Source organism: Eleutherodactylus coqui, chromosome 1 (genome assembly GCF_035609145.1).
Source record: "Eleutherodactylus coqui strain aEleCoq1 chromosome 1, aEleCoq1.hap1, whole genome shotgun sequence".
NCBI lineage: Eukaryota > Metazoa > Chordata > Amphibia > Anura > Eleutherodactylidae > Eleutherodactylus > Eleutherodactylus coqui.
The window spans coordinates 358,540,816-358,567,486 of record NC_089837.1 but is presented as its reverse complement, the minus strand read 5'-3'; the positions used below and the strand labels follow the sequence as shown (position 1 = coordinate 358,567,486).

The following is a 26,671-nucleotide window of genomic DNA, read 5'->3' as shown; positions in this document are numbered from 1 at the left end:
TTGGTCATCTAAAGTTTCACTGCATATATTTTTGAATTAAAGGTACAGCTTATAGCGGGAGCCTTGCCCATATACCGAGTGATTCAAAAGTCAGGGCCACCAGGAATATCTTCTGAACAAAAAGAGATACAATTGGGTAACTCTGTAGAGCACTTAGAAGAGCGGGGGGAAACTTTTTAGCACTATGGTGTTGCCTGTTGGTCATCTTCTTGACAACTACCTTGGATTCAGCCCAAAAAAATGGAAAGGTAGTCATGGGATACATGATTTTAGGGTAAAGTTTCATCAGAAATTGATAGGCCCAATCATTTTCTTAATACCTGCAACCATTATTGAGATATGGATGATGTCATGTTAAGTATTAACAAAGTTATTATGTTGAATTATGTGGCATGGAAAATACTAATCACATATCCTTTTACTTATTGTATTTAAATATCGTATATACTAAAGTATAAATCGACTTTTTCAGCAAATTTTTTATGCTGAAAAAGCCTCCCTTGGCTTATACTCAAGTGAGGGACTCAGTAAAAAAAAAACCCCACAATACTCACCTCCCAGCCGGCGTCTGTGTCCCTGGCGGTACGGCAAGCTGCTCTGTAATCCTCCCAACTGTCATCTCTCTGCTCGGCTTTGAATTCCCCCACCATCAGCAAGGAAGTGCGGTGATTGGATCGAGCGTCAGCCAATCACAGCAGGCGCTCGATGAACCAATCACAGCCAATCATTGATGTCATGTCAGATGCGATTCTTTTTAAGACCGGTGTGTATAAAAGTCTATGGAAGTGCATGTGCACAGCAGTCTATAAAGAGACAGATTTTCAGACCATGCGTGGACCTCACTGCAGACAGTACAGGAACTGGGAAGAGGGTGAGTATAAAATAAAAAATACATTCCCTGACTCCCTATTACATTCACAAAAAGCACGATAACTTAGTTCATGGTGCAATTCAGAGGTGACAGGTTCCCTTTAATTTATGATTAAAGTAGGTATAATATTTTTTTTAGTAAAATATTAGCTGCTACATTACACATCCCAAATGACAGAGAGAAGACATACTATTCCGCAATGGCCACAGCTTCACTCCTCTGGATGTCACTATGTCACCAAGGAGAAAGGTCCTGGCAAGGTAGCAGCTGTATAATGTCTATAAGGATGGTTTCACATGTCATTTTTCCTAATGCATTTTTTTTTGTTTTTTATTTTTTTAAAATCTGCTTTACTTTTGGTATGTTTTTTTGGTTCTATGGTGTTTTTTAGATGCCACGTACCCTAGGTATGTTTTTTTCTGGCTTTACTGTGTGTAAAGAGCCTAACAATGTGTCACTTAAAGGGACATTCTGTCTCAAGCATGTACAGCACAAAAAATGCCATAAATCCATTTTAAGTGCAGTATTACCTGGGTTTGGATTACCCCTTTGACAGATTACCAGCTGCACTCTATACTATTTAATGAAGAGCACGTGTCCTCTCAATTGAAGTCTGTGGGAGTTATAGAAAGAATCAAACCACTTTAACACAGATTTTTTCTTTTAATAAAACACTAACAACACTTTTCTGATACTCTGTCTCTTTATAATAGATACTCTATCATGCCTCTATATCTATGTGTCAATATGAAATACTATGCGGTCATTTGTAGATCTGAAAGCTCATTCATTCACCTTGCAGGATAGTTTGCTTCAAACAAATTTCATTGAGATACATAGAGGGTCAGAAAATAAATGCGTGGATTACAGGACAGTCACTCATTGTTACATTTGTTTTCCTACTTGTCTTAGGTCACTCATTATCCAAAATGAGCTAAACTCATTAAAAAGTGAACAGAAGGAATATTCAGAACCATCCTGGCTTATGGAGGTGTAGACGACGACTAAGTCATATCTTCAGTGATGTCGGACATGAACATAAACTGGACAACAAATATCAGTCATGAAACCTCTTTGTCATACTTAGACAATGGTGATTCCCAATCCCGAGCTCCTGTCATGTCTAGAACAGGACACACAGTGGTAGCTATTTTTCTTGGATTTATCCTGGTCTTTGGCTTTCTTAACAACTTCATAGTGTTAGTTTTATTTTGCAAGTTCAAAACCTTAAGGACTCCAGTCAATATGATGTTATTAAATATAAGTATCAGTGACATGCTGGTCTGCTTATCTGGCACAACATTGAGTTTTACATCCAGTATTCAAGGTCAATGGATTGGGAAAGAATATGGCTGTCAGTGGTATGGCTTTGTCAATTCCTGTTTTGGTAAGTACATTTTATATATATTATATGATACTCAGGTAATGGTTTGTTCACATCATGCAATAGTTTTTTTTTTTGCAGCGCGAATGCCCCTTGTGCTTATGTTGAATGTAGTCATAAGAACATATTGACCCGATGTGTGGTAAGAGTATTCTTTCAGTCTGTTTGGGGGAAAGGGCCAATATAACTTTTTTCCGTTGGACTGAAAAACATAGTCCCAGTATATGCTTCATTAACATTTGCCCCTATACATGATGTGCATAAATGTATGGCATTTAGTTACCTAGGTCATAGATGTCAAATGTAAAACCAATAGTGTGGCCTTCACAGTCTTTTATAAGATACTAGCTTACCCGTCGCGCGTTGCTGCGAAGACAGACAGACATTCGTTTTTATATATCTAGATAACAACCAATCACAGCGCAGCTTTCATGTTCCTCAGTGGTATAATATATAACAACCAATCACAGCGCAGCTTTCATGTTACCTTAGCAGTATAAAATATAACAACCAATCACAGCGCAGCTTTCATGTTACCTCAGCAGTAAGAGAAATAACAACCAACCACAGCGCAACTTTTATTCTGCCTCAGCAATATAAAAAATAGCAACCAATCACAGCGCAGCTTTCATGTTACCTCTGCGGTATTATATATAGCAACCAATCACAGCGCAGCTTTCATGTTACCTCAGTGGTATAATATATAACAACGAATCGCAGCACAGCTTTCATGCAACCTCAGTAGTATAAGAAGTAGCCACCAATCACAGCACAGCTTTCATGTTACCTCAGCAGTATAAGAAATAGCAACCAATCACAGCACAGCTTTCATGTTACCTCAGCATTCTCAATATCCAGCAATTGTCTTGCGAAACGTTCGGCGGATGCATCATTTTCTGGTTGAACACTCATCCCGTTGGTTGTAATGCCTTTTGCTTTCGTGCTTGAGATGGAAATCAAACGATCTTTGTCTGGGGGGGCATAACTGTCGACGATGCTCGCACGCGCACCACCTATTGTAGGATAGTTGTACTATGCCTATAATCTTCCCAGGAGTGTACTCAGCAACTTCCCAAAGTCTCATGGCAATTGGATGAATGGTGTAGTAATGCATAAAGGACAGACAGACAGACATACATTCATCTATATATATCAGGAAGTGAGAGAATTAGATTACGTACGTAAAATTTGGACGCTAATTATTTTGCGCATAGAATTGAATAATGGAGTTGGGACCCAATAGCGTTTCCTATTTATGACATATTCAATGCCCGTGGCAAATTTCAAGTTTCTATGTGAGAAAATTACATTCCGTATGTAAAATTTGGACGCTAATTCTTTTGCGCATAGAATTGAATAATGGAGTTGGGACCTATTAGCTTTTCCTATTTATGACATATTCAATGCCCGTGCCAAATTTCACGTTTCTATGTGAGAAAATTACATTCCGTACGTAAAATTTGGACGCTAATTCTTTTGCGCATAGAATTGAATAATCGAGTTGGGACCCATTAGCATTTTCTATTTATGACATATTCAATGCCCGTGCCAAATTTCAAGTTTCTATGTGAGAAAATTACATTCCGTACGTAAAATTTGGACGCTAATTCTTTGGCGCATAGAATTGAATAATCGAGTTGGGACCCATTAGCTTTTCCTATTTATGACATAATCAATGCTCGTGCCAAATTTCAAGTTTCCATGACATTGAGAAGCGAGAAAATTAGATTCCGTACGTAAAATTTGGACGCTAATTCTTTGGCGCTTAGAATTGAATAATCGAGTTGGGACCCATTACCTTTTCCTATTTATAACATAATCAATGCTCGTGCCAAATTTCATGCTTCTACAACATCGGGAAGTGAGAGAATTAGTGGCAATGATGGAAATCGAACGATCTACGTGGGGGGGTTGTAACTGTCGACGACGCTCGCGCACGCGCCATTTATCGTAGGATATTTGTACTATGCCTATAATCTTCCCAGGAGTGTACTCAACAACTTCCCAAAGTTTCATGGCGATCGGATGAATGGTGTAGTAGCGCATAAAGGACAAACAGACACGCACACAGACAGACAGACACGCATACATTCAATTTTATATATATAGATGTTATCTATAGTGATGGATGTTAAAAATAAAAGAATAAATAAAACCACATACCTAGAGCATGTAGTGAATTGCATGAGATGTCATGGACCAAAAAACCACTAAAAGTGAGGAAAAGACTGCAGCAAAAAAAAATCACAGTTGGTAGTGCATTTTATATTGCCCTCTAAACAGTGGTTTTTGCTGAAAAAAAGGGAACCAAAAACATCAAAGAAGCTTACGTGTGAAACTAGTCAACCACTGGTATATTTATTTGCACTTGCAATTGTCTCATCAGCGAAGAAGACTGCAACAACAGCGAATAACTCTAAACTGGATGCATACCAATCAAACAATGATTGGCGTATGTAAACTGGCCGTAGTTCATCTATGAATGAATGCCTGTTTACTGTGAATGGAGGCGGGCGATTTGAAATGATCTCCGTCCCGCTCCACCTTCATTCATTGAATGATTATGGTTCCTGTGTGAAAGGTGAGGAGCGATAATTGTTGGGATGACTTTCGGGAGTTTAGGCGTCTGACAATTGTTCCATGTAAAAGGGCCCTTATATGCCACTCACTGTTATCATGTTTCCTTGCCACATTCCATATCGGGTATGTAAAGATTGTTCATAATTGTAACCAAAGACGGTGGATCTTTTTCATCGTTTGCTCCTATAATAAAGAATCATGCTCTCATCAATCTCTTGTATTGAACCTTGACCTTATACTTTCACAATGAGCTTTTTAAAGGAAGTTTGTCACCTAAATTTTGACCTAGTAACTCAATATACTGTTAAGTGTGTCCTGTCATAAGGAACCCAACATTACCTTTCTGCAAAAAAAACCCCTTCCTTGTTAAGTGATGCCTCCAGCTTTGCCCGCTGCTGACAACATGCATTACACCTCTAATGAGCTTGCGCGGTACTGATGATGGTGCATGCAAATAGCATCAGTCTGACCTGAGAATGAGGCACTTGCACATGCGCCAGATTGCTCAGTGTGGTGCAAGCACATTCAAGGTGGAATGCATGATGTCCCCAATGTCCAGAGCTAGAGGTATCACTCAGCAAAAAAGGGTGAGCTTTTCTGCAGAGAAGGCTGGAAGAGAGCCTGGAACGCTGATAGAGGTAGACCGCCTGTTGGACAGTCCGGGACTAATTAGCATAGGATGCAAGAGAAACATATTGGTCAATCTCTTCGCATGGAAGACACTTTGGTAAAAGATAAAGCTAACACTGGCTTTCTTTATGACAGCACACAAATCTAATCCCAAAGTCCAAAATTAATATACCTAAGACTATATGTTTGGCACATATGTTTGAAAATCAAGAAAATCCCTGGGCCATAAACCCTCCTGAAGTAATCAGTGATTATAAAATGTAATATTATTACACTCAAAAAAGGCATCCAGGCCTCTCTTGTACTCTTTTATTGAATTCGCCATCACCACGTCCTCAGGCAGAGAGTTCCATAGTCTCACTGCTCTTACAGTAAAGAACCCCCTTCTATGTTGGTGTAGAAACCTTCTTTTCTCTAGCTGCAGAGGATGTCCCCTTGTTACAGTCACAGTCTTGGGTATAATCAGATCATGGGAGAGATCTTTGTTTTGTCCCCTGATATTTAACTAGTCCCTCAGCTACCTTTTTCTAAATTAAATAACCCCAAATTTTGATAACCTCTCTGGGTATTGTAGTCCACCAATTCCATTTATTACTTTAGTTGCCCGTCTTCATACCCGCTCAATCTCTGATATCTCCTTCTTGAGTACCGGTGCCCAAAACTGTACATATTATGCCATGTGACCAGTAATTTGTAGAGAGGAAGAACAATGTTTTCATCATGTGCCCCTAAACCTCTTTTAAAGGAATCAATGATCGTATTTGCCTTGACAGCAGCTGTCTGACATTGGTTGCTCCAGTTAAGTTTACAGTTAACTGAACCTGAATATAGGCACTAGAGATGAGCGAACATACTCGTTTCGAGTAATTACTCGATCGAGCACCGCGATTTTCGAGTACTTTCGTACTCGGGTGAAAAGATTCGGGGGGCGGGGGGAGGCGTGGCGGAGCGGGGGGTAGCAGCGGGGAACAGGGGGGAGCCCTCTCTCTCTCCCTCTCCCCCCCACTCTCCGCTGCAACCCCCCACTCACCCACAGCGCCCCCCGAATCTTTTCGCCCGAGTACGGAAGTACTCGAAAATCGCGGCGCTCATCTCTAATAGGCACCAAATATATTTTCCATTGCTTATTCATTGCTATTTTATTCTCTCAAATGCCTTCTCAATGCACTCTGAATACTCCAGTTATAAAAAGCAGACTGCAGTCAATGATGTTTACTGGAATTTATCCCTACCTGGTTTTAATCTGAATTGCTCCCACTTTTAAATGGAATAGTTCCTATAATAACAGTGTTATTACTGATAATTCCGTTTTTTGATATATTTTTTTAGACTACAATTTGTCTTGAAGTGTGTGCCAATATTTTTCTGTTTTGTAAACCAAGTTATGGTGTTATTGCATATATACTACCAAGATGGAAAGGCAACTCATTTTATGAACTGGGACAACATCTCAATTAATTGCAAATTTAAAGAATATGTCTCTTCTTTTCTTTTGTCTTTTCTGACAAAGAAGCAATTTGCTACTTCTTTTGCATGCTCCAGAAGATTTTGTAAATAAGAAAGATGTCACAATACCTCTGCAGCGCCACCTATTGGATGGCTACATTTCTGCAAATCAATGCTCGACCCTTTATACCCATTATTCAAGTCTGTAGAGCAATGATTGGGAATTGAAAACCAAGCCAGAATCCATACACAGACAGCTGTTTCGGGGGTTTGCCCCTCATCAGTATTCAGTAGGATCCTGGCTTGGCTAGCGAGAGACCTGTGACGTGAGTCAGGAGAGCTAAGATCTCTCCTTAAGGAGCGCACAAAGGAGATAAGTAAGGAGATTTATGAGACCATGCATGCTCCTCAGTGTAATATGCAAATGAGGAAGGTGGAACAATACCTCTGCAGCGCCACCTATTGGACCTTGTTTAAGGCCCAAAGATAATAGTATTAGTACTTTTACTGTGTAATACTATGAAGTCAGAAACCAGTCTTACATTTACTTAAGACTCTGACTATATTTTCGTTTTTGTGTTCCAATATGGTACAAAAGAACAAAAATAAAACGCCCACTGTCAAAATGGGAGTTCCTGCCGGCACTAAACAGAAGCCATTGACTGTAATGGATTTTGTCTAGGGGTTCCGTCATTTTACCTGGAAAAATAGTGCAGCATTTATGATTTAAACCCTGAACAAAATGAGCAAAGTCTAATTTCTAGTCAAAGTAACCATAAAATGCAATATATCAAGGGACTCTACTGTAAATAATAGTGGGAAAATGACAATGAAAGTTGTCTTAGATAGTCTGTTTCCTATGTATTTATATATTTTTTGGATGGAGAGCGGAGCAAACCATATATCCCCAGGCTTGTACTGTGCTGCTGAATTATCAATGGGTCACTTAAAAGACCCAGCAATGCAGTGAAACTCTCTGAGCAGAACATGGCCAATAGCCATGAAGAACAGTTGTGGATGAGGAGGGCTGCAAGCAGAACCTTTGCATGAGGGCTCATAGGCCTTTAGCTACGCCTCTGCACAGGACGTATTGTTGGCAGAGGATTTACCACTGCAGATTTGGCAAACAAAATCCACAACCAAATCTGCATGCATTACATATGGATTTACTGTGGATTTTGGTGCAGATTTGTTGTGGATTTTTACCCCTCACTCAAAGGGGTGAAATCTGTGTCATCTGCAGCATAAATTGATATGCTGTGGTTTGAAAATCTGAACTGCAGGTAACCTGTGGATTTCTTGATATCTCATCATCATTGCTTCTAATGTAAAATGCTTCTGATTTTCAGCAGGAGATTCCCATACAGAAAACCTTTAGCATTCACACTACAGGTGAACACCTCCAACAGCTATGTGGTGCAGCTATCTGCTCCCATTACATAATAATATTATACTAATCGAAATTAAAAAAAAAACCCTGTTATTAATGTTTTATTGCAATTTCTTGTGTAGCGTAAACTAGTGTAATTTTCTAGGTACAGGTGTATACACTGTCACATAGGGTGGGCCATATGCCAATATTCTTCATCTGAGACAGATATATATTCCCTATGGGAAACATTTCCATTAAGTAGATACACAGGTGGTCGGTTCTTCTATCCATTCACAATGTGCATTAAAGCAGATTTCCAAATTTGTGTCACGTACCTTAAGTCATGCCTCAGCAAACAATATTAGAGGGAAAGACACCCGACAGTTGACTTGACTAACTCTTGCATATTTTAGGCATGTAGCTTATTATTTAATGCAAATCTGCTGGGTTATAAGATGATTCCATAAGTAAATCTCTTCAGGGCCTCATCCTTGCCTATTTGCGGAGCAAACCTCAGTATGGATTCTGTCAAGAAGCAAACTGCTTGGAAGCATTTCACCAGCTGCATATTCTATGTTTGCTTTTAATGTGTGTGCTTGTTCAATTAAAATATATAGCTACATATATAAATACCAAATAAGACAGGGTCTTACGTTAATTTTTGCTCCAAAATCATTAACTTTTTTACATGTATAGCTGCCTGGACACTATTTAAATTGACTTTTTTATTAACTGTAACTAAGGATTTTTTTTAGCATAGGGCTTACATTTTAGGCATTCTCAAAAATCCTAGGGCTTATTTTCAGGGTAGGTCTTATTTTAAGGGAAGTGGGGTATATCTGCCTAATTAATTCTAGCATCTAACTTTAGAAGTAGTTACCATATTGATTTGTGATAGTTAATAGAAAAATGGAGGGATTCACTGTAAAGAGATATTCATCTTAACTACCTTATCATAGCTATTTGGTATGAAATGTTAGATGGGTCACGTGGAGCAAAGGGAAAGCTTGCCTCCAACCTCTACTTGGTCATTCTTTGGGAACTGGCATTGAAGGGTTGTAAGATACCCCTTTACTGAGGCTAGGGGTAAACTCATAGACTATTTTGAACACACAACTGAAGAAAATGTTCTTGTCCTTTCATCCAAATCCTACAGTTGCCAACTATACATGTAGGGCACTGGATGGCATGTATAGTACATTGTATGGCATTATAATTAGTTACGCATTATGGTATTATTTAGATGGCCACTGTGTGACATTATCTAAGCATGATATTTACTTTTTCTTCTGAACACCATATGGCATTATTTATCTGGGCATTATGTAATATTGTCTGACCCCTGTATAGCAATTTTCTGTCCAATCCAAGGATATTCAAGGAATCCAGCTTTGATCCTTTACATGGCTACAAGGAGCATGACCTGATGAGATAAGTGACATCCAAGCAGTAATGTGGTGGACTTGGACAGTGTAGCAGATGGGGGCCGCTGTCCCTCTGTTGTCCAGCGCCTTGGGCATTATTGAATAATAAACTGGATACATTAAGTTCTAGTATTAAAATATCTTACATTTCATATCTTCATCCCATTCACAGAAGTGCACTGGGGGGCAGGGGTAGGTAACCCCTATTGTCATTGTTGTGGATGGCGATGGAAATAGGAATTGTATGACTACTGTCATTTAGCGCAAAGGGCGTTCAATCAATGTCAATATAACATCAGCTGCTGTGATTTCTCATCTACCTGAGGGCCAGGTAATAGAGTATTTCCCACCAGAAGCTGTCTGTTGCTGGTGTCCTAATAGAATACTGGCACTGCAGAAAATTAGAAAGTTGGGGCTTAACATAGAAGGACAGCAAGTACAGCTATATGTCCATCTAATGTTTCCAGTGGCATAGGCTAGGTCTTAGGGTTTATATCTTTAATTCATCAGAAAAATCACAAAAGCATTTCTACTTTTATTTTTTTATCCTCTTTTAAGATTTCAGAAGAGAAACGTTTTTATACAAAACATAATCCGATTTAAAGGACACAAAATATCTCCGGAACAATGTCATCTGCGATGGGCTTAGACGCAGGCAATCAAAAGCCTCCGGGGATTTTATTTTCTTATACTGAAAGTTATGCTTTAGCAGAGCAGATTAGCAGCAACTGTACAACTTCTATTTCTCATTGACTGTATGTGAACAATTCATGGTATTTCTTGCTCGCTCAACACAGTATCGATACAATGTAATGTCATTAAGATCTCCCTCCCCAAGTACAGTATTTAATGCACAGATTCAATGGAGCAGCAGTCGAGCATGCACATTGCACAGCCCTGCTTTATTCATTTCAATGGGGCTGACGGAAATAGCAAGTCCCATTGAAAATTGGTGGAGTAGCGCCGTACATGCTCCATCCAATCTCCTCCTCACTGCATGGGGTGCAATAAGCCTTCAGTGAGGAGATGAGATGGATATAAGTCCCCCCATTCTCAGGATCAGTGGGTGTCTCAGTGGTGAGACCCCCGCCGATCAGACTTTTATCTGATCTGTGTCAGGACAGTGTCCGGGATATGGGGGTCCCTGAGATATCCCGCAACCCCTGTCCCTGCCTACTTGCCCCCCTGGGCTAACCCCCAGGGCGACAACTGGGCGACGGTCCCTACCCTCACTAGGGAAGCGGGACACGGGAGACAAACAGACACTGAGACAAAACAACGGTAGAATGGTCAGACAATCCGGGTAGGCAACAAGAGGGTACGCAGTACGGAGGGGTCAGGCAAAAACGTAGTCAAGTCCAAAAGCAGGTGTCAGAAAAGCCGAGGTCACAAGAGCAGTCAGGATAAACGCGGGTGTAGCTGGAGAACCAAACTAACACTGGCAACGCCTGACAGGAAAACACACATATTTAAATGCTGTCAGTGCTCCCGCCCCAGAAGCTGATTGGGGCGGGGAGCCTGACAGCAGCAGGGCTAATCAGGGAGGTGCTGGGGGCACGCCCCCAGTCTTGCAGCACAGACCGTTACTAGGGAAGCCAGCCTGGTAGTCAAGTGACTAGAAGCACCAGCTGCCTCCCTAGCAACCCGGCGGCGACCAGTCTTACAGCGGCCCGGGGAGATCACCAGAACCGGGGCTCCCCTACGCCGCACTCCTGTAGCCCGGGTGGCAGGACCGGTGGTGCGGGCACGGCGGCCCCGAGAGTTGCAGGTTCTGACAGTACCCCCCCTTCTACGGGGGGACACCGGACCCCCATGGCCCGGTGCGGGTTTAAGCGGGAAAGCCCTGTGGAATGACTGGACTAGGCGTGGCGCATGAACGTCCCTGGCAGGGACCCACGTCCTATCCTCAGGGCCAAATCCTCTCCAGTGGACCAGGTACTGCAGCCCACCTCTAGCCCGTCGGGCATCCACAAGCCTTTCTACTTCATACTCCAGTTCCCCCTGTACCAGAGAGGGAGGAGGCGGGTTCTGGGTGGGGAGAACTGGAGTCACATACTTCTTAAGCAAGTTTTTGTGAAAAACCTTGTGGACCTTCCAGGGGTCAGGAAGTGCCAACTTATATGACACCGGGTTGATGACCTGAGAAACCGTAAATGGGCCAATGAACCGAGGAGCAAGTTTCAGGGAGGGAACCTTAAGTCTCAGATTCTTGGATGATAATAAAACCTGCTCCCCGACCACAAAAGGTGCAGAGATAGTACGTCTTTTATTTGCGTATTTACGCAGTTTCTCTTGGGAACCCTGAAGGTTCTTACGAACCTGGGCCCAAACTGTGCACAGTTCTTCAGCGGATATGTCAGCGGCCGGATTGTTCGAGACAAAAGGAGTAGAAAGCGAGAACCGGGGATGGAACCCATAGTTACAAAAAAAAGGTGACAGTTGGGTCGACGAGTTACCATGGTTGTTAATAGCAAATTCGGCGAGAGGTAAGTAGTTGGCCCACTGATACTGGTTATCAGAGACAAACAGTCGCAGATACTGGATAAGTTCTTGATTCATCCGTTCCGTTTGTCCGTTACTCTCGGGGTGGAAAGCGGAGGAAAAGGACAAATTAACGTTTAGATTTTTACAGAAGGCTCGCCAGAAGCGAGCGACGAACTGAACCCCTCTATCTGACACAATATCCTCGGGGATCCCATGTAACCGAACAATCTCCTTGATGAACATCTCAGACAAAAGTTTGGCGTTAGGCAACTTGCCAAGCGGAACAAAATGAGACATTTTAGAGAAACGGTCAACTATTACCCAAATGACCGTATTCCCCAGCGAGGATGGCAGATCAGTAATGAAATCCATGGACAAATGGGACCATGGCCTGGACGGAATGGGCAAGGGCAGAAGAGGACCCTCAGGACGTCTCCTGAGATTCTTCCCCCTTGCGCAAACCGGGCACGCGGACACAAATACCCGTACATCCTTGGCCATGTGCGGCCACCAATAGAGTCTGGCCGCTAACTCCAGAGTACCCCTGATGCCGGGGTGTCCAGCTAGGACTGAAGCATGTGTCTCCTCTAACACTTTCAATCTCAGTGACAACGGGACAAATAATTTGCCTTCCGGAAGGGCTTCAGGAGCAGATTGTTGAGCGGCGTGAATGAGAGGTGAAAGGTCGGAGGAGACAGCAGCGAGGACCACCCCAGGGGAGAGAATGCTCTCAGGCTCTGGCTCGGAAGGTTCCGGAGAACCAAAACTCCTAGACAGGGCATCAGCCTTGACGTTCTTAGAACCGGGTCTATAGGTAACAACAAAATTGAACCGAGAGAAAAACAAGGCCCAGCGGGCTTGCCGAGCATTTAACCTCTTAGCGGAATCTAGATAGGTGAGGTTTTTATGGTCTGTGAGTACCGTGATCTGGTGATGGGCTCCTTCCAAAAAATGCCTCCACTCTTCGAAAGCCCACTTAATCGCCAGCAATTCCCGGTTGCCTATATCATAGTTCCGTTCGGTGGAAGAAAACTTCCTAGAAAAATAGGCACACGGTCTGAGGTTGGTGAGAGTGGAGGGACCTTGGGACAGTACCGCTCCCACACCAAACTCAGAGGCATCCACCTCCACCACAAAAGGGCTGGACAGATCCGGTTGTACTAGGACAGGTGCAGAAGAGAACGCCGCCTTTAGGGTATCGAAGGCCCTCAGAGCCTCAGAAGACCAGGTCCTCACATCTGCCCCCTTTCTGGTGAGGTCCGTTAGAGGTTTAGCCACCACGGAGAAGTCTTTAATGAATTTGCGATAGTAGTTGGCGAAGCCGAGGAAGCGTTGAAGGGCTTTCAACGACCCTGGCTGGGCCCACTCCGTGATGGCTTTCACCTTTTCAGGATCCATCTGGAAGTCGCATGGCGTGATGATATACCCCAAAAATGATATCTTTTGTACCCCGAAAACACATTTCTCGAGTTTAGCAAACAGCTTGTTATGTCTGAGTCGAGCTAGCACAGTCTGAACGTGAGTATGGTGACTCGGCAAGTCGGAGGAAAAAATCAAAATGTCGTCTAGATATACCACCACGAACACCCCCATGATATCCTGAAACACTGAGTTCATGTACCCCTGAAAAATGGCGGGGGCGTTACACAACCCAAAAGGCATAACTAGGTATTCAAAATGCCCGAGGGGCGTATTGAAGGCGGTTTTCCACTCATCCCCCTCCCGAATGCGGATGAGGTTGTATGCTCCCCTGAGATCAAGTTTAGAAAACCATCGGGCACCAGCGACCTGGTTGAGGAGGTCAGGAATGAGTGGAAGAGCATACTGGTTTCGGACTGTGATTTTATTTAGCTCTCTATAGTCAATACAGGGCCGGAGACCCCCATCCTTTTTCTCAACGAAGAAAAACCCGGCACCCACCGGGGATTCTGAGGGCCGGATGTGCCCCTTGGCCAGGCTGTCCTGGATATAGTCCCTCATGGATTCTCTCTCTGGAACCGTAACGTTATAAATGCGGCCCTTAGGAAGTTTGGCCCCAGGAATCAAGTCTATTTTACAGTCCCATTCCCTATGAGGGGGCAGGGCTTCAGATAATTGTTTGGAGAACACGTCGGAAAACTCGGAGAGGTATTCTGGTAGGGGGCTCCCCTCGCAGGTGGAGATTCCCACCTTCACCGCACAAAGGTGGTTGGCACAGCGGGGACCCCACTTTACCAGTTCCAACGTGTCCCAATTTACTACCGGGTTGTGCTCCCGGAGCCAGGGGAGGCCTAGGACGACGTCCACAGACAAATCTCTCATCACTAGAAAGTTGCAGGTTTCCACGTGTAAGGCTCCTATAGTAAACCTTACTTCAGGGGTAACCAGATTAACCACCCCTGCTTGCAATGGAGTGGAGTCCACTCCTGAAACCAGAATCGGAGTCTCTAAACGTAACAAAACCCCGGACAGTTGGGCAACGAAATTAAAGTTAACAAAATTAGCCGCAGCCCCAGAATCCACAAAGGCTTGCCCAGTACGGTGGAAAGCATGAAATTCTAGGGTGCAAGGCACTAACATTTTGGACAACACAGGGAGTACCTTGGCTCCTAGACAGTCCCCCCGACAACTGCCCAGGAGCGGGAGTTCTTCCTGCCGTGGCTTCTTAGCGCAGGTAGCAATGCGGTGACCCGGCTCCCCACAGTAGAAGCAGAGGTTCTTCTTCAGGCGGTGTTCCCGTCGTTGCTTGGGGTTCATGGCTCCCAGCTCCATGGCCTCGGTGGTGGGAGGGTAAAAGGTCGGGTCAGTCGAAGAAGTAGACGTGGGGAGTGGGGTGGTCCGAGCGGCGTGTCTGGCCCTCAAACGTCGGTCGGCTCGAATAGCCAGCGACATGGCTTGCTCCAGGGTTCTAGGCTCTGGGTGGGCCACCAGTAGGTCCTTGAGACCCTCAGACAGACCGGTCAAAAATAAGTCTTTTAGGGCGGCATCGTTCCACCCGGATTCCGTACAATGTTGACGGAATTGGGAACAGTAGTCCTCCGCCACTTTACAACCCTGGCGCAGGGCCAGAAGTTTGGAGACTGCGTAGCCCGCCCGGTCGGGTTCGTCATAAATTTGACCCAGGGCGGAAAAAAAGGCGTCAAGGGATAGTCGGGCTGGAGAGCCAGCTGGTAGCGAGAAAGCCCAATTTTGGGGTTCTCCCCTCAGGCGGGTAATTACGATTCCCACTTTCTGGTATTCAGTACCAGAGGAGTGGGGGCGAAGATCAAAGTAGAGCTTGCAGCTCTCTCTAAATGCAAAAAACTGATCTCTCTCTCCGGAGAAGCAATCCGGAAGCGTGGCTCGAGGTTCTGACATTGTTCCTGGAGCGGACGAGGGCTGCATGGGACCTGCAGCTGCCACTTGTTCCTGTGGCTGCAAGCGGGCTGTTAGGTCCTGGGCAAGGGTCGTAAGAACCTGGACCTGGTTCGCTACAGCCGCCACGGCCTCCATCGAGGGGCTCAAAGTTGCCGGGCGGATGCAGGGGTCTGACCTTCGTTCGGCCAGTGTTACTGTCAGGACAGTGTCCGGGATATGGGGGTCCCTGAGATATCCCGCAACCCCTGTCCCTGCCTACTTGCCCCCCTGGGCTAACCCCCAGGGCGACAACTGGGCGACGGTCCCTACCCTCACTAGGGAAGCGGGACACGGGAGACAAACAGACACTGAGACAAAACAACGGTAGAATGGTCAGACAATCCGGGTAGGCAACAAGAGGGTACGCAGTACGGAGGGGTCAGGCAAAAACGTAGTCAAGTCCAAAAGCAGGTGTCAGAAAAGCCGAGGTCACAAGAGCAGTCAGGATAAACGCGGGTGTAGCTGGAGAACCAAACTAACACTGGCAACGCCTGACAGGAAAACACACATATTTAAATGCTGTCAGTGCTCCCGCCCCAGAAGCTGATTGGGGCGGGGAGCCTGACAGCAGCAGGGCTAATCAGGGAGGTGCTGGGGGCACGCCCCCAGTCTTGCAGCACAGACCGTTACTAGGGAAGCCAGCCTGGTAGTCAAGTGACTAGAAGCACCAGCTGCCTCCCTAGCAACCCGGCGGCGACCAGTCTTACAGCGGCCCGGGGAGATCACCAGAACCGGGGCTCCCCTACGCCGCACTCCTGTAGCCCGGGTGGCAGGACCGGTGGTGCGGGCACGGCGGCCCCGAGAGTTGCAGGTTCTGACAATCTGATGGAGAGAAACTGAAATAAAACTGAAAAAAAGGGGATTAAAAAAAATGGAAAGGAAACAGAAAGTCTTGTTTTCATAACGTCAGGTTTCCATTTTTTTAAGCCCTATTAAAATCAATGGAGGGAAAAAAATTGATCCACGAGCATCACAAATCTGGTAGCACAGTGGACCTCGTTTAGAAGTGTAGCAACTTGTAACATTGTATGCAAGGCTGAAAAAAGACAAATGTCCATCCAGTTGAGCCTGTTTCCACTCCCCTTGTTGATCCAAAGGAAGGCAAAAAAACTCCAATGAGGCAGAAGCCAATTTAGCCCATTTTGGGGGTAGTGGCATAGATTCCGTTAGGTGCTGAAATACTAATGGAGGAATATTGGCCCCTTCGGACAGGATACTTTTTTGCAGTTGCCGAAAATTAGATGGAAGTACTGAGAGGCTTTGAACAGCTGACAGGAAAGGTTCATTGATCCATGCTTCTTTGTCACATACTGACCCTCCCATCCAGATTCATCTGACCAGGGGATGTTTTTCCACGTCTCAGTGATCCAATTTTTGTAATCTTTTGCTCACTGGAGTCTTGCATTTCTGTTTTGTGCAGACCGCAATGGCACTCAAGCTAGTAAACTTCTGTTATAGCCCATCTGTGCTTAGGAACGACAAACTGCGCATTAAGAAACATTAGTTAGAGAACAAGCGTTTTGTTTGGCTATAATTTGCTTGTCTATGCACTGACTGTTCATCAGAATGATTTTTTTTTAAATCAGGTAAATTTTTTATTGGCATTTGATTCATACAGCAAAACAAGAATTAGGTGTTAAATTCACCATCAACATTTTACAATGTAGCATAATACAGCTTTATTCCTGAGGGGGGGGAGAAGAGGGAGAGTTGCGGGGAAACAGCAGGGGAGGAGGAGGGGAAAATAGGGAGTAAACTTAAACTTAACTCTAAGGTACTTTAGGTCTCTATCACTGTGAGTATACTTGCTGTTCTTGTGAAATCCCTGTTCTCGCCGACTCAGCGGAGATATAGGATTTGTAGGAGGGGATGAGACGATTTTCAACACCTCCAACCCTTTGGTATGTTTGCTATGTAGAGTGTCTTCGGTGGGGGGGGGGGGGGGGAGGGAGGGTAACGAACTAATCATAGCCCACAGGCATTTTCATTGCTTGCGTCCATAGAAACCAGTTTTTGCGAAACTGGGGTAGAGTATCCCTCTGAAAGGCTATCATTCTCTCATTTACACAGTTTAGTGACACCGTTTCTTGCATTTCTTCGATAGATGAGATATGTTTGGATCTCCAGTTTCTCGCTATAAGGCCTCGCGATGAATGTAGTATGTGGGAAATTATTACTCTGTGGTTTCTATGCATGTTACCCATGCCTACTAGAAGCAAGGCCAGTTCAGGTTCTAGTTTGTTTGGAATGTGTAGGAGGTTGGAGATGAAGTGTGATACTCCAACCCAGTATTGGCGTATACGGGGGCAGGACCAGAATATGTGGAGTAGTGACCCGTTTCCTCCACATCCTCTCCAGCAAAGTGGTGATATGTCCTTTCTCATCTGTGCCAATCTTAGTGGAGTGCAGTACCATCTGGTTATAAGCTTTTGGTATTGTTCCCAGTGAGAGGCACAGGCGGAAGATTTGTGGGCCCATTTGAGGGCGTCGCACCACTCATTTTGAGAGAATTTCTTGTTTAGGTCTTTTTCCCAGTTGAGGAAATTAACGGTTTTCTTGAAAAATTGGGTGCCTGAGAGACAAGTGTAGATAGTTTTGGTTAGTTTTTTATGTGTTGGTATTTTAGCGTTGAGCAGGTCATTGAGAGGGTCTGGGAGGGTAATGGAGGTAATTTTCTGAGCTTTTAGATAATTGCAGATACGGAGGTATGTGTACCGTTCTGAGGGAGGAACTGCAAATTTTTCCTGTAACTGTCGAAAGTCAAGTAGGTTATTACCCTGGAAGAGGGCTGAGATAGTCATGGAAGCTTTATGTGGCCAATTGTGTAAGGAGAGATCAGGGACCAAGTGGCGTAGAGTGCAAAGTGGGAGAGAAATTTTTGTTGAGCCTAATTCTGAGTCTCTAACATCGCTTATTGAATGCCATGCGTGTAAGGAGGCTTTCACTGGTGGCAGGAGCTGAGGGTCGCTTTGTGATTGTATTGAGTTGGCCAAAAGAAAGGCCTTCCAGTTGGGAGCTCCTGTTGTGGTTGATTCAATCGTCGCCCATTTTTTGTCTGTCTCCAAATTACACCAATGTCTGGTCTGGTCGATCAAGAAGGTTTTATGGTAATCACGGAGGTTGGGAATACCCAGACCTCCGAATTTCAGAGGCCTGTTTAGGATAGAGAATGCCACTCTGGGTCTTGCCCCTCTCCATATAAATTTGCACATTTGCTGGTGAAATAGGGCGAGTATGGAGTCCGGGATGGGCACCACAATAGTCCTAAAGTAGTATAGAATTCGCGGAAGTATTATCATTTTATACAGAATTACTCTACCCATCCAGCTAGGCTCAAATGCTGAGAGGCGATCTAGTTCTTTTTGGATTGAGGTCTTCAAAGAAGGGAAGTTTGCTGTTGGTAGGTCGTCTATTAAGGGGGTTAGGGCGATTCCCAAGTAGGGGAGAGAGTTAGGGCACCACTGAAATGGGAAAGAAGATTTTAGGAAGTTTTCTTCTCGCTTGGTTAGGTTGATGCCCATCATCTGTGATTTGGAGGGGTTCACCTTATAAAGGGAAACAGATCCAAATAATTGCAGGGTGGACATGATCCGGGGGAGTGAGGTTTTTGGGTTTGTCACGGATAGGATCACATCGTCGGCAAAAAGGTTAATTTTATGAGAACTTGTTCCTATGGGGATGCCTTCTATCTGTGGGTTTATCCGAATTGCCTCCGCCAAAGGTTCCATCAGCATTGAGAAAACCAGGGGGGAAAGAGGGCACCCTTGACGTGTGCCATTTGTTATCTGAAATGGCTCAGATAGGACCCCATTCGATAGTACGGAGGCTGAGGGAGCAGAATAGAGAGCCAACACGGCCGACAAAATCGGCCCTGAGAGGCCACATTTCTCTAGCGTGCGGCGCATAAATCCCCAGTGCACCCTATCGAATGCCTTCTCCGCATCCAGAGCAAGGAGCAGAGAAGGCATTCGCGTTTGGCCAATTCTGGCGATCAGGTCGATCAGTCGTCTTGTTCCATCTGGGGCCTGGCGTCCCCTCGTAAATCCTACTTGGTCATTTTTGATAAGTTGGGGTAGAATGGGAAGAAGCCTATCAGCGAGAATTTTTGCATATAGTTTAATATCTGTGTTGAGGAGAGAAATGGGACGGAAGTTGCTTGGGGTCTCAGGGGGTTTCCCTTCCTTGGGAATTGTTACTATTGTTGCTCTTAAATTCTCTGGGGGGATTGAACCTGATATCATTATGTTGTTAAAGAAATTGCGTATATATGGGAGTAGGGTCGGTTTAAATATTTTAAAATATTCATTGGAATAGCCGTCCGACCCTGGAGATTTGCCCTTTTTAAGGGAGCAAATAGTTTGGTCAATTTCCTGTGTTGTGATAGGGAGATTTAGTTGTTGAGTTTGGTTTTGTGAGAGGGATGGAAGAGAGAGTGTAGAAAGAAATGAGTTGATTGCCTCCTCATTGGGCTGGGGGGCGTCAATGTCTTTGTTTAGATTGTATAGCGTTTTGTAATAGTTGCTAAACTCGTTGGCGATTTCCTGTGGGCTATAGACTTTGCTTTTAGTTGCCTGGGAAATTAAGAAGGGGATTCTTGCGTTTGCGTTCATTGGTTTGACCTTATTGGCCATTAATTTGCTTGCCTTGTTGTGCATGTAGTAATGTTGCATTTTGAGTCTCTTTATGTGCTTCTCGTAGTTTATTGCAAGATGGGCTTGTAGTTCTGTTCTTGTTTTTTTTAGTAAGAGTACATTTGTTAAGGAAGGGTCCGATTTGTGGATTTCGGCTAGCCTCGATATTTTAGCTAGTAGGTCATTTGTCGTAGCGTTACGCTGTTTGTTATAATGGGCCGTTTGCTGAATGAGAAGGCCTCTTATATACGCCTTGTGTGTATTCCATAGAGTGGCTGGGTTGGTGTCTGGCTGCGCGTTTAAGACAAAAAATTCAGAAAGCATTTTTTCAGTTGTTGAGATGTTGTCTTTTAGAGACATTACGTGAATATTATTTCTCCAAATGAAAGTATTTTTGGTTGGGGGGGAGAGACGAAGAGTCATGGTAATTGGGGCATGGTCAGACCAGGAAATAACTCCTATCTCGCACCTTTCAACCAAAGGCAAAAGCCATTTGGTTGTTAAGAACATGTCGATGCGGGAGTAGGTATTGTGTCTGTGAGAGAAGAACGTGAAGTCCTTCTCAAACGCATGCTTACATCGCCATACATCATACAGGTCCTCCTTACGAAGCCACTGTGAGAGATAAGCGGGAGACCTGTCGCTTTTTGACGTAGAATCTAAGTCTGGGGTATGGATGATGTTAAAATCACCGCACAACACAAGTTTGCCTTTCACTATTCGAGAAATCCGTTTAAGGACAGAATTCAAGAAAGCCACCTGTGCAGTGTTGGGCGCGTACACGCTCACTATAGTAAATGTCGCGTTGTTAATCTTGCACACCAAGGCGACAAATCTACCTCTCTCATCTAGAATCTCCTGGACAAGCTGAAATGCAACGGTTTTTTTAATTGCCACGAGGACTCCTGCTTTTTTTTTGGGTCCGTTTGCATAGAAAATGTGGGGAAAGTCCCTGTTTTTTAGTCTAATGGGGTCAGATTTTTGAATATGGGTTTCCTGGATGCAGACCACCTCTGCTTTTGATTTTTTAATTTCTTTCCACAAGAGGGATCTTTTGAAGGGGCTGTTCAAACCCCTTGCGTTAAGAGACAAAATTTTTAACGCCATTTAAATTATCAGGGGTCTGCATCGAGGGAGCCACCACCCAGCATCGCGTACCTCGAGGACAGCGGGATGTATTCATTTTTATCAGTGGACTACAATTCACAAGACAGTAAAATTCAAGTACCTTATAGAGACTAAGAAACATTAAAACATTTGTAAAGAAAAACAAAAGCATATACGTGCAGTAGGTTGAAACTGCGCAGACTCGGGGAATATCTGCAGTAAATGGGGCAAACCTATACGCGGGGTCTAGTATTCAGCAGGTTGAGGCTTCTAAGTTGCATCTCTCCTCTCCTGCACAATCTTGGGAGAGCAGTTGTTGTTCTTGGAATGGCCTTGGTTCGGCCGTGGTGAGCAAGGAATATTCCACTCTCTCAGAAGATCCATGCCTTTATCCAGGGTAGAAACAACATGGGTTTTCCCATTCTTTACAATAATGATCTTGGTTAGAAAGCCCCATTTATATCTTATATTGTGATTCCTTAAGGCTGAGGTTATGGGGTTCAGTTTCTTCCTTGCTAGTAGCGTAGTTTGGGAGAGGTCTGCATACAGTGAAATGTCCTGGAAAGGAGCTGGAAGCTTGGTTAGTTGTCTTGAAGCTTTCATGAGTTGTTCTTTAATATGAAAGAAGTGTATCCGAGCAATCGTGTCTCGGGGAAGAGAGGACGGGATAGACTGGGCTCTAGGAAGTCTATGGGCCCTGTCTATCGTGAGGTCAACTGGGGAGCACTGTGGGATGACCGCTCGGATTAAGCTTTGAAGAAAAGAAATGAGCTCGGAGGGGGGAGTCGATTCTGGAATACCTCTGAATTTGATATTATTCCGGCGATTTCTATCTTCAATATCTGCTAGTTTGTTGCATAAGGATTCCACCTCATCTTCCAGGGTGTTATGTGAGTCCACCAGAGTGTTATGGGCCGAGGCGAAGTCGCCCATTTTACGCTCTGTATGATCCACACGGGATCCCAGCTCTTCAACTGACGCATTTATGCCTGCAAGGCTTATCGCAATGTCTCTTTTCATAGAGGACTGCAGAGCTAACATTGCCTCTTTCATGAATCTTTCTGAAGCTGCATAGTTGTGCGCCGGAATGTCTTCTAGTAACACCGCAGAGACAGGCTCTGAATCGTTAGAGTAGCGTAAGCGTTGCTTTTGCGGACTGGCGTCGTTTGATTTATTGTTGTGTAGCACTTCTGCTATTGGTGAGAGCTTTTGTAGAGCTCTTTTGTTGTTTATAGGCCCCGCGGCCGCCAGAGAGGGGTCATAGGAGTCTGTATGGGACCAGCTCGGGAAGCCCAGGACCGCCCCATTGGTGTTGCATGGCATAGAACTTTGCGTATGGGGGGAGGGGGGGGGGAAGAGCTTGTATCTGGGGGGCTAGCTGCCCCATCTCCACAGCTCCCCTGGAGTGACTGCAGGTTGGTGGCATTCCCAGCATTGTGGTAAGGGAGAGTGTTTGTACTTTGTAAGGGCTCTTCCTCTCCTCTGTTTGGGATGGTTGGTGAGGAATCCTGGATGTCTCCCAGGAGAGCCGACCGCAGAGGCTCGCAGCTTGAAGCTCCGTTGGGAGATTGAGCTGTGTGGGGCGAGGGGGCCTGTCCCTTTAAGGTTGTGGCTGCTGCCGCTCTATGCAGAATGCTCTCATTTGGAGCTAGCCCCGGGGGACCCCGTTCACCCACCTGCATGTCTTGGAAGCGGTCCAGGTTCTCACCGGCAGGACTGGGAAGCCGTGTAGGAGATGAGCGTGTCGGCGCCTCAGACAGGTAGGGAGAAGCGCAGCGAGCGCTGCTGTCACTCACAGCCCGGGCTCCGTCCCGACGAGACCTCAGTGTCTCCGCGGTCACCTCTGAAGCAGCGGCAGACGCTCCGGGTCGCACTCCCAGGCGGATCGCGCCGTCAGCGGCAGGGGAATCCTCCGGTAAGCGGCGGGACACGCCGGGTAGCAGGTGTCGCGGTTCGCTGGTTGAGCGGTCCGGCGGGGACCCTTCTTTGTTAGATCCCAGAGGGACCGTGACTGGCACAACAGCGGAGGGCTTCTTTCTGACAGCTGGGATAGCGGGCGAGATTTCACCTCCGCTGTTCCCCTCTAGCAGCGCCGGCCTGGGGGAAGGGCAGTTCTTGAGTGTTGCCGAGCGCGGGAGTCTGGCGACGCCATCTTGGGGGTCTTCTTCCCGGCCTCTCGTGGCGTAGAAGTCTGTCAGCTTCTTTGGTGACAGCTTTTTTGATCTCTTCGGCATGGTTTCCGATGCCTGACGTCCTCAGGAGAGATTGTGAAAGTTTTGGGCTGAAGAAGTGTCCGGGATTGTAGTCGCTAGACAGGTTTGGACGGGAGCTAAGTTAGGGTGCGACCAGCCAGCTCTCCATCCAGGCCACGCATCAGAATGATTTTTGACATCTTCCGTGACCCTTTTCATTGACAAGTTGTTTACATCCACAGGTTCACTGGACACCTTTCCTTAACACTATGCTTGGTATATTCTTGACACTATTGCACAAGAAAACTCCACAAGGTTGACAGTTTTCAAATTACTTGCCCCAGCTAGTCTAGCACTTAAAGTGGCTCTAAACTGGAGTCACATTGAAACTGACCATGGAAAACTTGCGCACTTGATTTTATGTTATACTTGGGTCACATGTCTAATTTCCATACAGGGAAGCTCAAATCATGAAAGAGCAGATATCTCCAATAAAGTGGGCATTCATTGTAAATAAAGAATGTACCATTCTGACTCCTAGGCTCCCATTTCCAGCATAGAAGTCAGCATTGTAGGATTACATTATTTCATAATTGAGATGGGAGACAGCAAAATATTCTCCCTTTTATTGCAAAATTATAAGTAGCCTACAGCATGGAAAACTGTCTGTTTGTGCTTTTGATTAGAAACATTATAGGCTAATGAGAACATATAGAAAAATGATTATTTTTCTAAGTTCTGTAAAATATTTTTTTTTCTATATAATTGGAGGTGCACTTTAACATGATAATATAGGCATTTTTATGATATATATCATGTTGCTAAATTAAAGGGAGCCTGTCAACTACAAGTACCATAAAAAGTTATAGTGCTTATAGTTTAGGTCACATGGAGTCTGGGAAGCATATTTTTACACTCACCAGGAACACCATCCCCATTCTCCCGTTCCTCTGACGTCCACCAGTGCATAGCAAGCTTGACTGTTCTCAGAAGGCTGTGCATGTGCACTGACATACAAATGAATGGGAACACACATCTATCTATCTATCTATCTATCTAGAAGCTGTATACTGTGAAAATTGGACACCGCGCTCCTAGGAATATCCACCCTCCGGACAACCGTCTCTTTCTTTTACTCCGTTTATTCAAACAACGCGTTTCGTCGATTACGACTTCATCAGGTACAAATTGTTACATAAAATCACCACTATATATACACATACAATCAATAAACAAGTTATTACCTTAGTCGATATGCTGCACGCTCAGATCCCGCTCCCCTCCGGCGTCCAGCGCTGTCCCGCCCTGCACCAACCGTCACAGATGACGTAGCGGGATCTGAGCGTGCAGCATATCGACTAAGGTAATAACTTGTTTATTGATTGTATGTGTATATATAGTGGTGATTTTATGTAACAATTTGTACCTGATGAAGTCGTAATCGACGAAACGCGTTGTTTGAATAAACAGAGTAAAAGAAAGAGACGGTTGTCCGGAGGGTGGATATCCCTAGGAGCGCGGTGTCCAATTTTCACAGTATACAGCTTTTAACTTCAGCGGCTCTCGAGGTAGAGAGACGGAGGACCTGCAGATCTCTCCCCTGTCTAGCCCGGGGGATTTAAAGGGACCCACCGGAAACTTATTCTACAGGCTCTCCTGGATTAAGGGGTGTTGGTAGGGATCTTGGATAAGGTCTTTACCAAACACCGGGTGAGTGTGATTGATTAATATATTTTGTTCACACATTGTTAATATAAAGCCTAATCACTCAGGAGCGCTAACCTGGTTCATTTACTTTTATCTATCTATCTATCTATCTATCTATCGTCTATCTATCTCATAGCTATCTATCGATCTATCTATCGTCTGTCTATCTCATATCTATCTATCTCATATCTAACTATCTATTTATCTCATATCTATCTATCTATCTCATATCTATCTCTCTATCTATATCTCATATCTAATATCTATCTCATATCTTTCTATCTATCTCTCTTATCTCATATCTATCTATCTATCTATCTATCTATCTATCTATCTATCTATCTATCTATCTATCTATCTATCTATCTATCTCATATCTATCTTATCTCTATAGCTATCTCCTAGCTATCTCTCTATCTATCTCTCTATCTATTTCATATCTATCTCTCTATCTCTCTCTCCCATATCTATCGATCTATCTATAATTTATCATCTTGCTCAATAAGAGAGAGCTAGAGCAGAACACAGGCTAGTCACATCAATACAGTTGGGCTGTTTTAAACCATTTAGTTATTTTATGTTCTCAGATAGTTTGGAACTTAGACTGTAAACTTTTTGGGAATGATATACAGTTAGTGGTAATAGCCAATTAAATATGTTACAGACCATAGATAAATAATGAAAATTGGCTTTAAACCATTTAGTTTTCTGTGCTTTGGCTTCAGCGTTTAATGTGTAGGAAATAAAGAGATACTAAAAGAATCTCTTAGACCATCTGAACAAGGATTGTATGGCACATCTGTCACATTAATCTGGACACACATACAATGACTACAGTTTAATCTGCATATGAGAATAAGCTGTGTAATCACATGGCAAGGAGATCCCGAGCAGACTTCACACAACTGAAGCTTTTATATTAATCTGTATGTGTTTTATAAAATGTTATTTAGAGGGAATCCAATATAACAGAATAGGCCGGCTACTGAAGAGAGTTACTTAATAGTCTATGACCATTTAACCCATTGAGTAAACTTTGTACGCCTTGACTTATACTAATACTTGTATAAGCCAAGGTATACAAAGAATTTTGTTCACCATTCTTCACATATTCATTCCTCCTCTTGTTATCCAATGTTCTTTCTATCAACTCTATACCTTCTATGCACTGATGTACACAGCTAAAAGTGTATACTGAACTAATACTGAAATAGAATTTTGCTATAATTGGTGGATTTCTTTTATTTGGTCTGTTTAATGCAACAGTTCCTCTTTTTGAAGCTCTGAGGGTATGAATGTAAATTTCAGGAATGACTTTGTATATATGTGTTCATATTATTTACTAATGTAGCAATTAAAACATTAATATGTAGCATTAACTGGTGATCAGAAAAGGGTTTTCTAATTTGCAAGTCAGGGCTCCTACAATAGGGTGGAACTGGCAGATGTGTGTATTACATAGCAGGTA

At 44.2% G+C, this 26,671-nt stretch overlaps 1 protein-coding gene across 1 annotated transcript in view; it reads left to right on the top strand.

The window, feature by feature from the left end:
- Window positions 1-26,671, top strand: part of LOC136577618 (pinopsin-like) — a 178,438-nt gene that overhangs the window by 73,864 nt on the left and 77,903 nt on the right. The window contains exon 2 of the mRNA XM_066577539.1: window positions 1,784-2,258. Within this exon, the coding sequence (XP_066433636.1) occupies window positions 1,895-2,258 (364 nt within the window). The 5' untranslated portion in view covers window positions 1,784-1,894. The remainder of the gene's footprint in view (window positions 1-1,783; window positions 2,259-26,671) is intronic.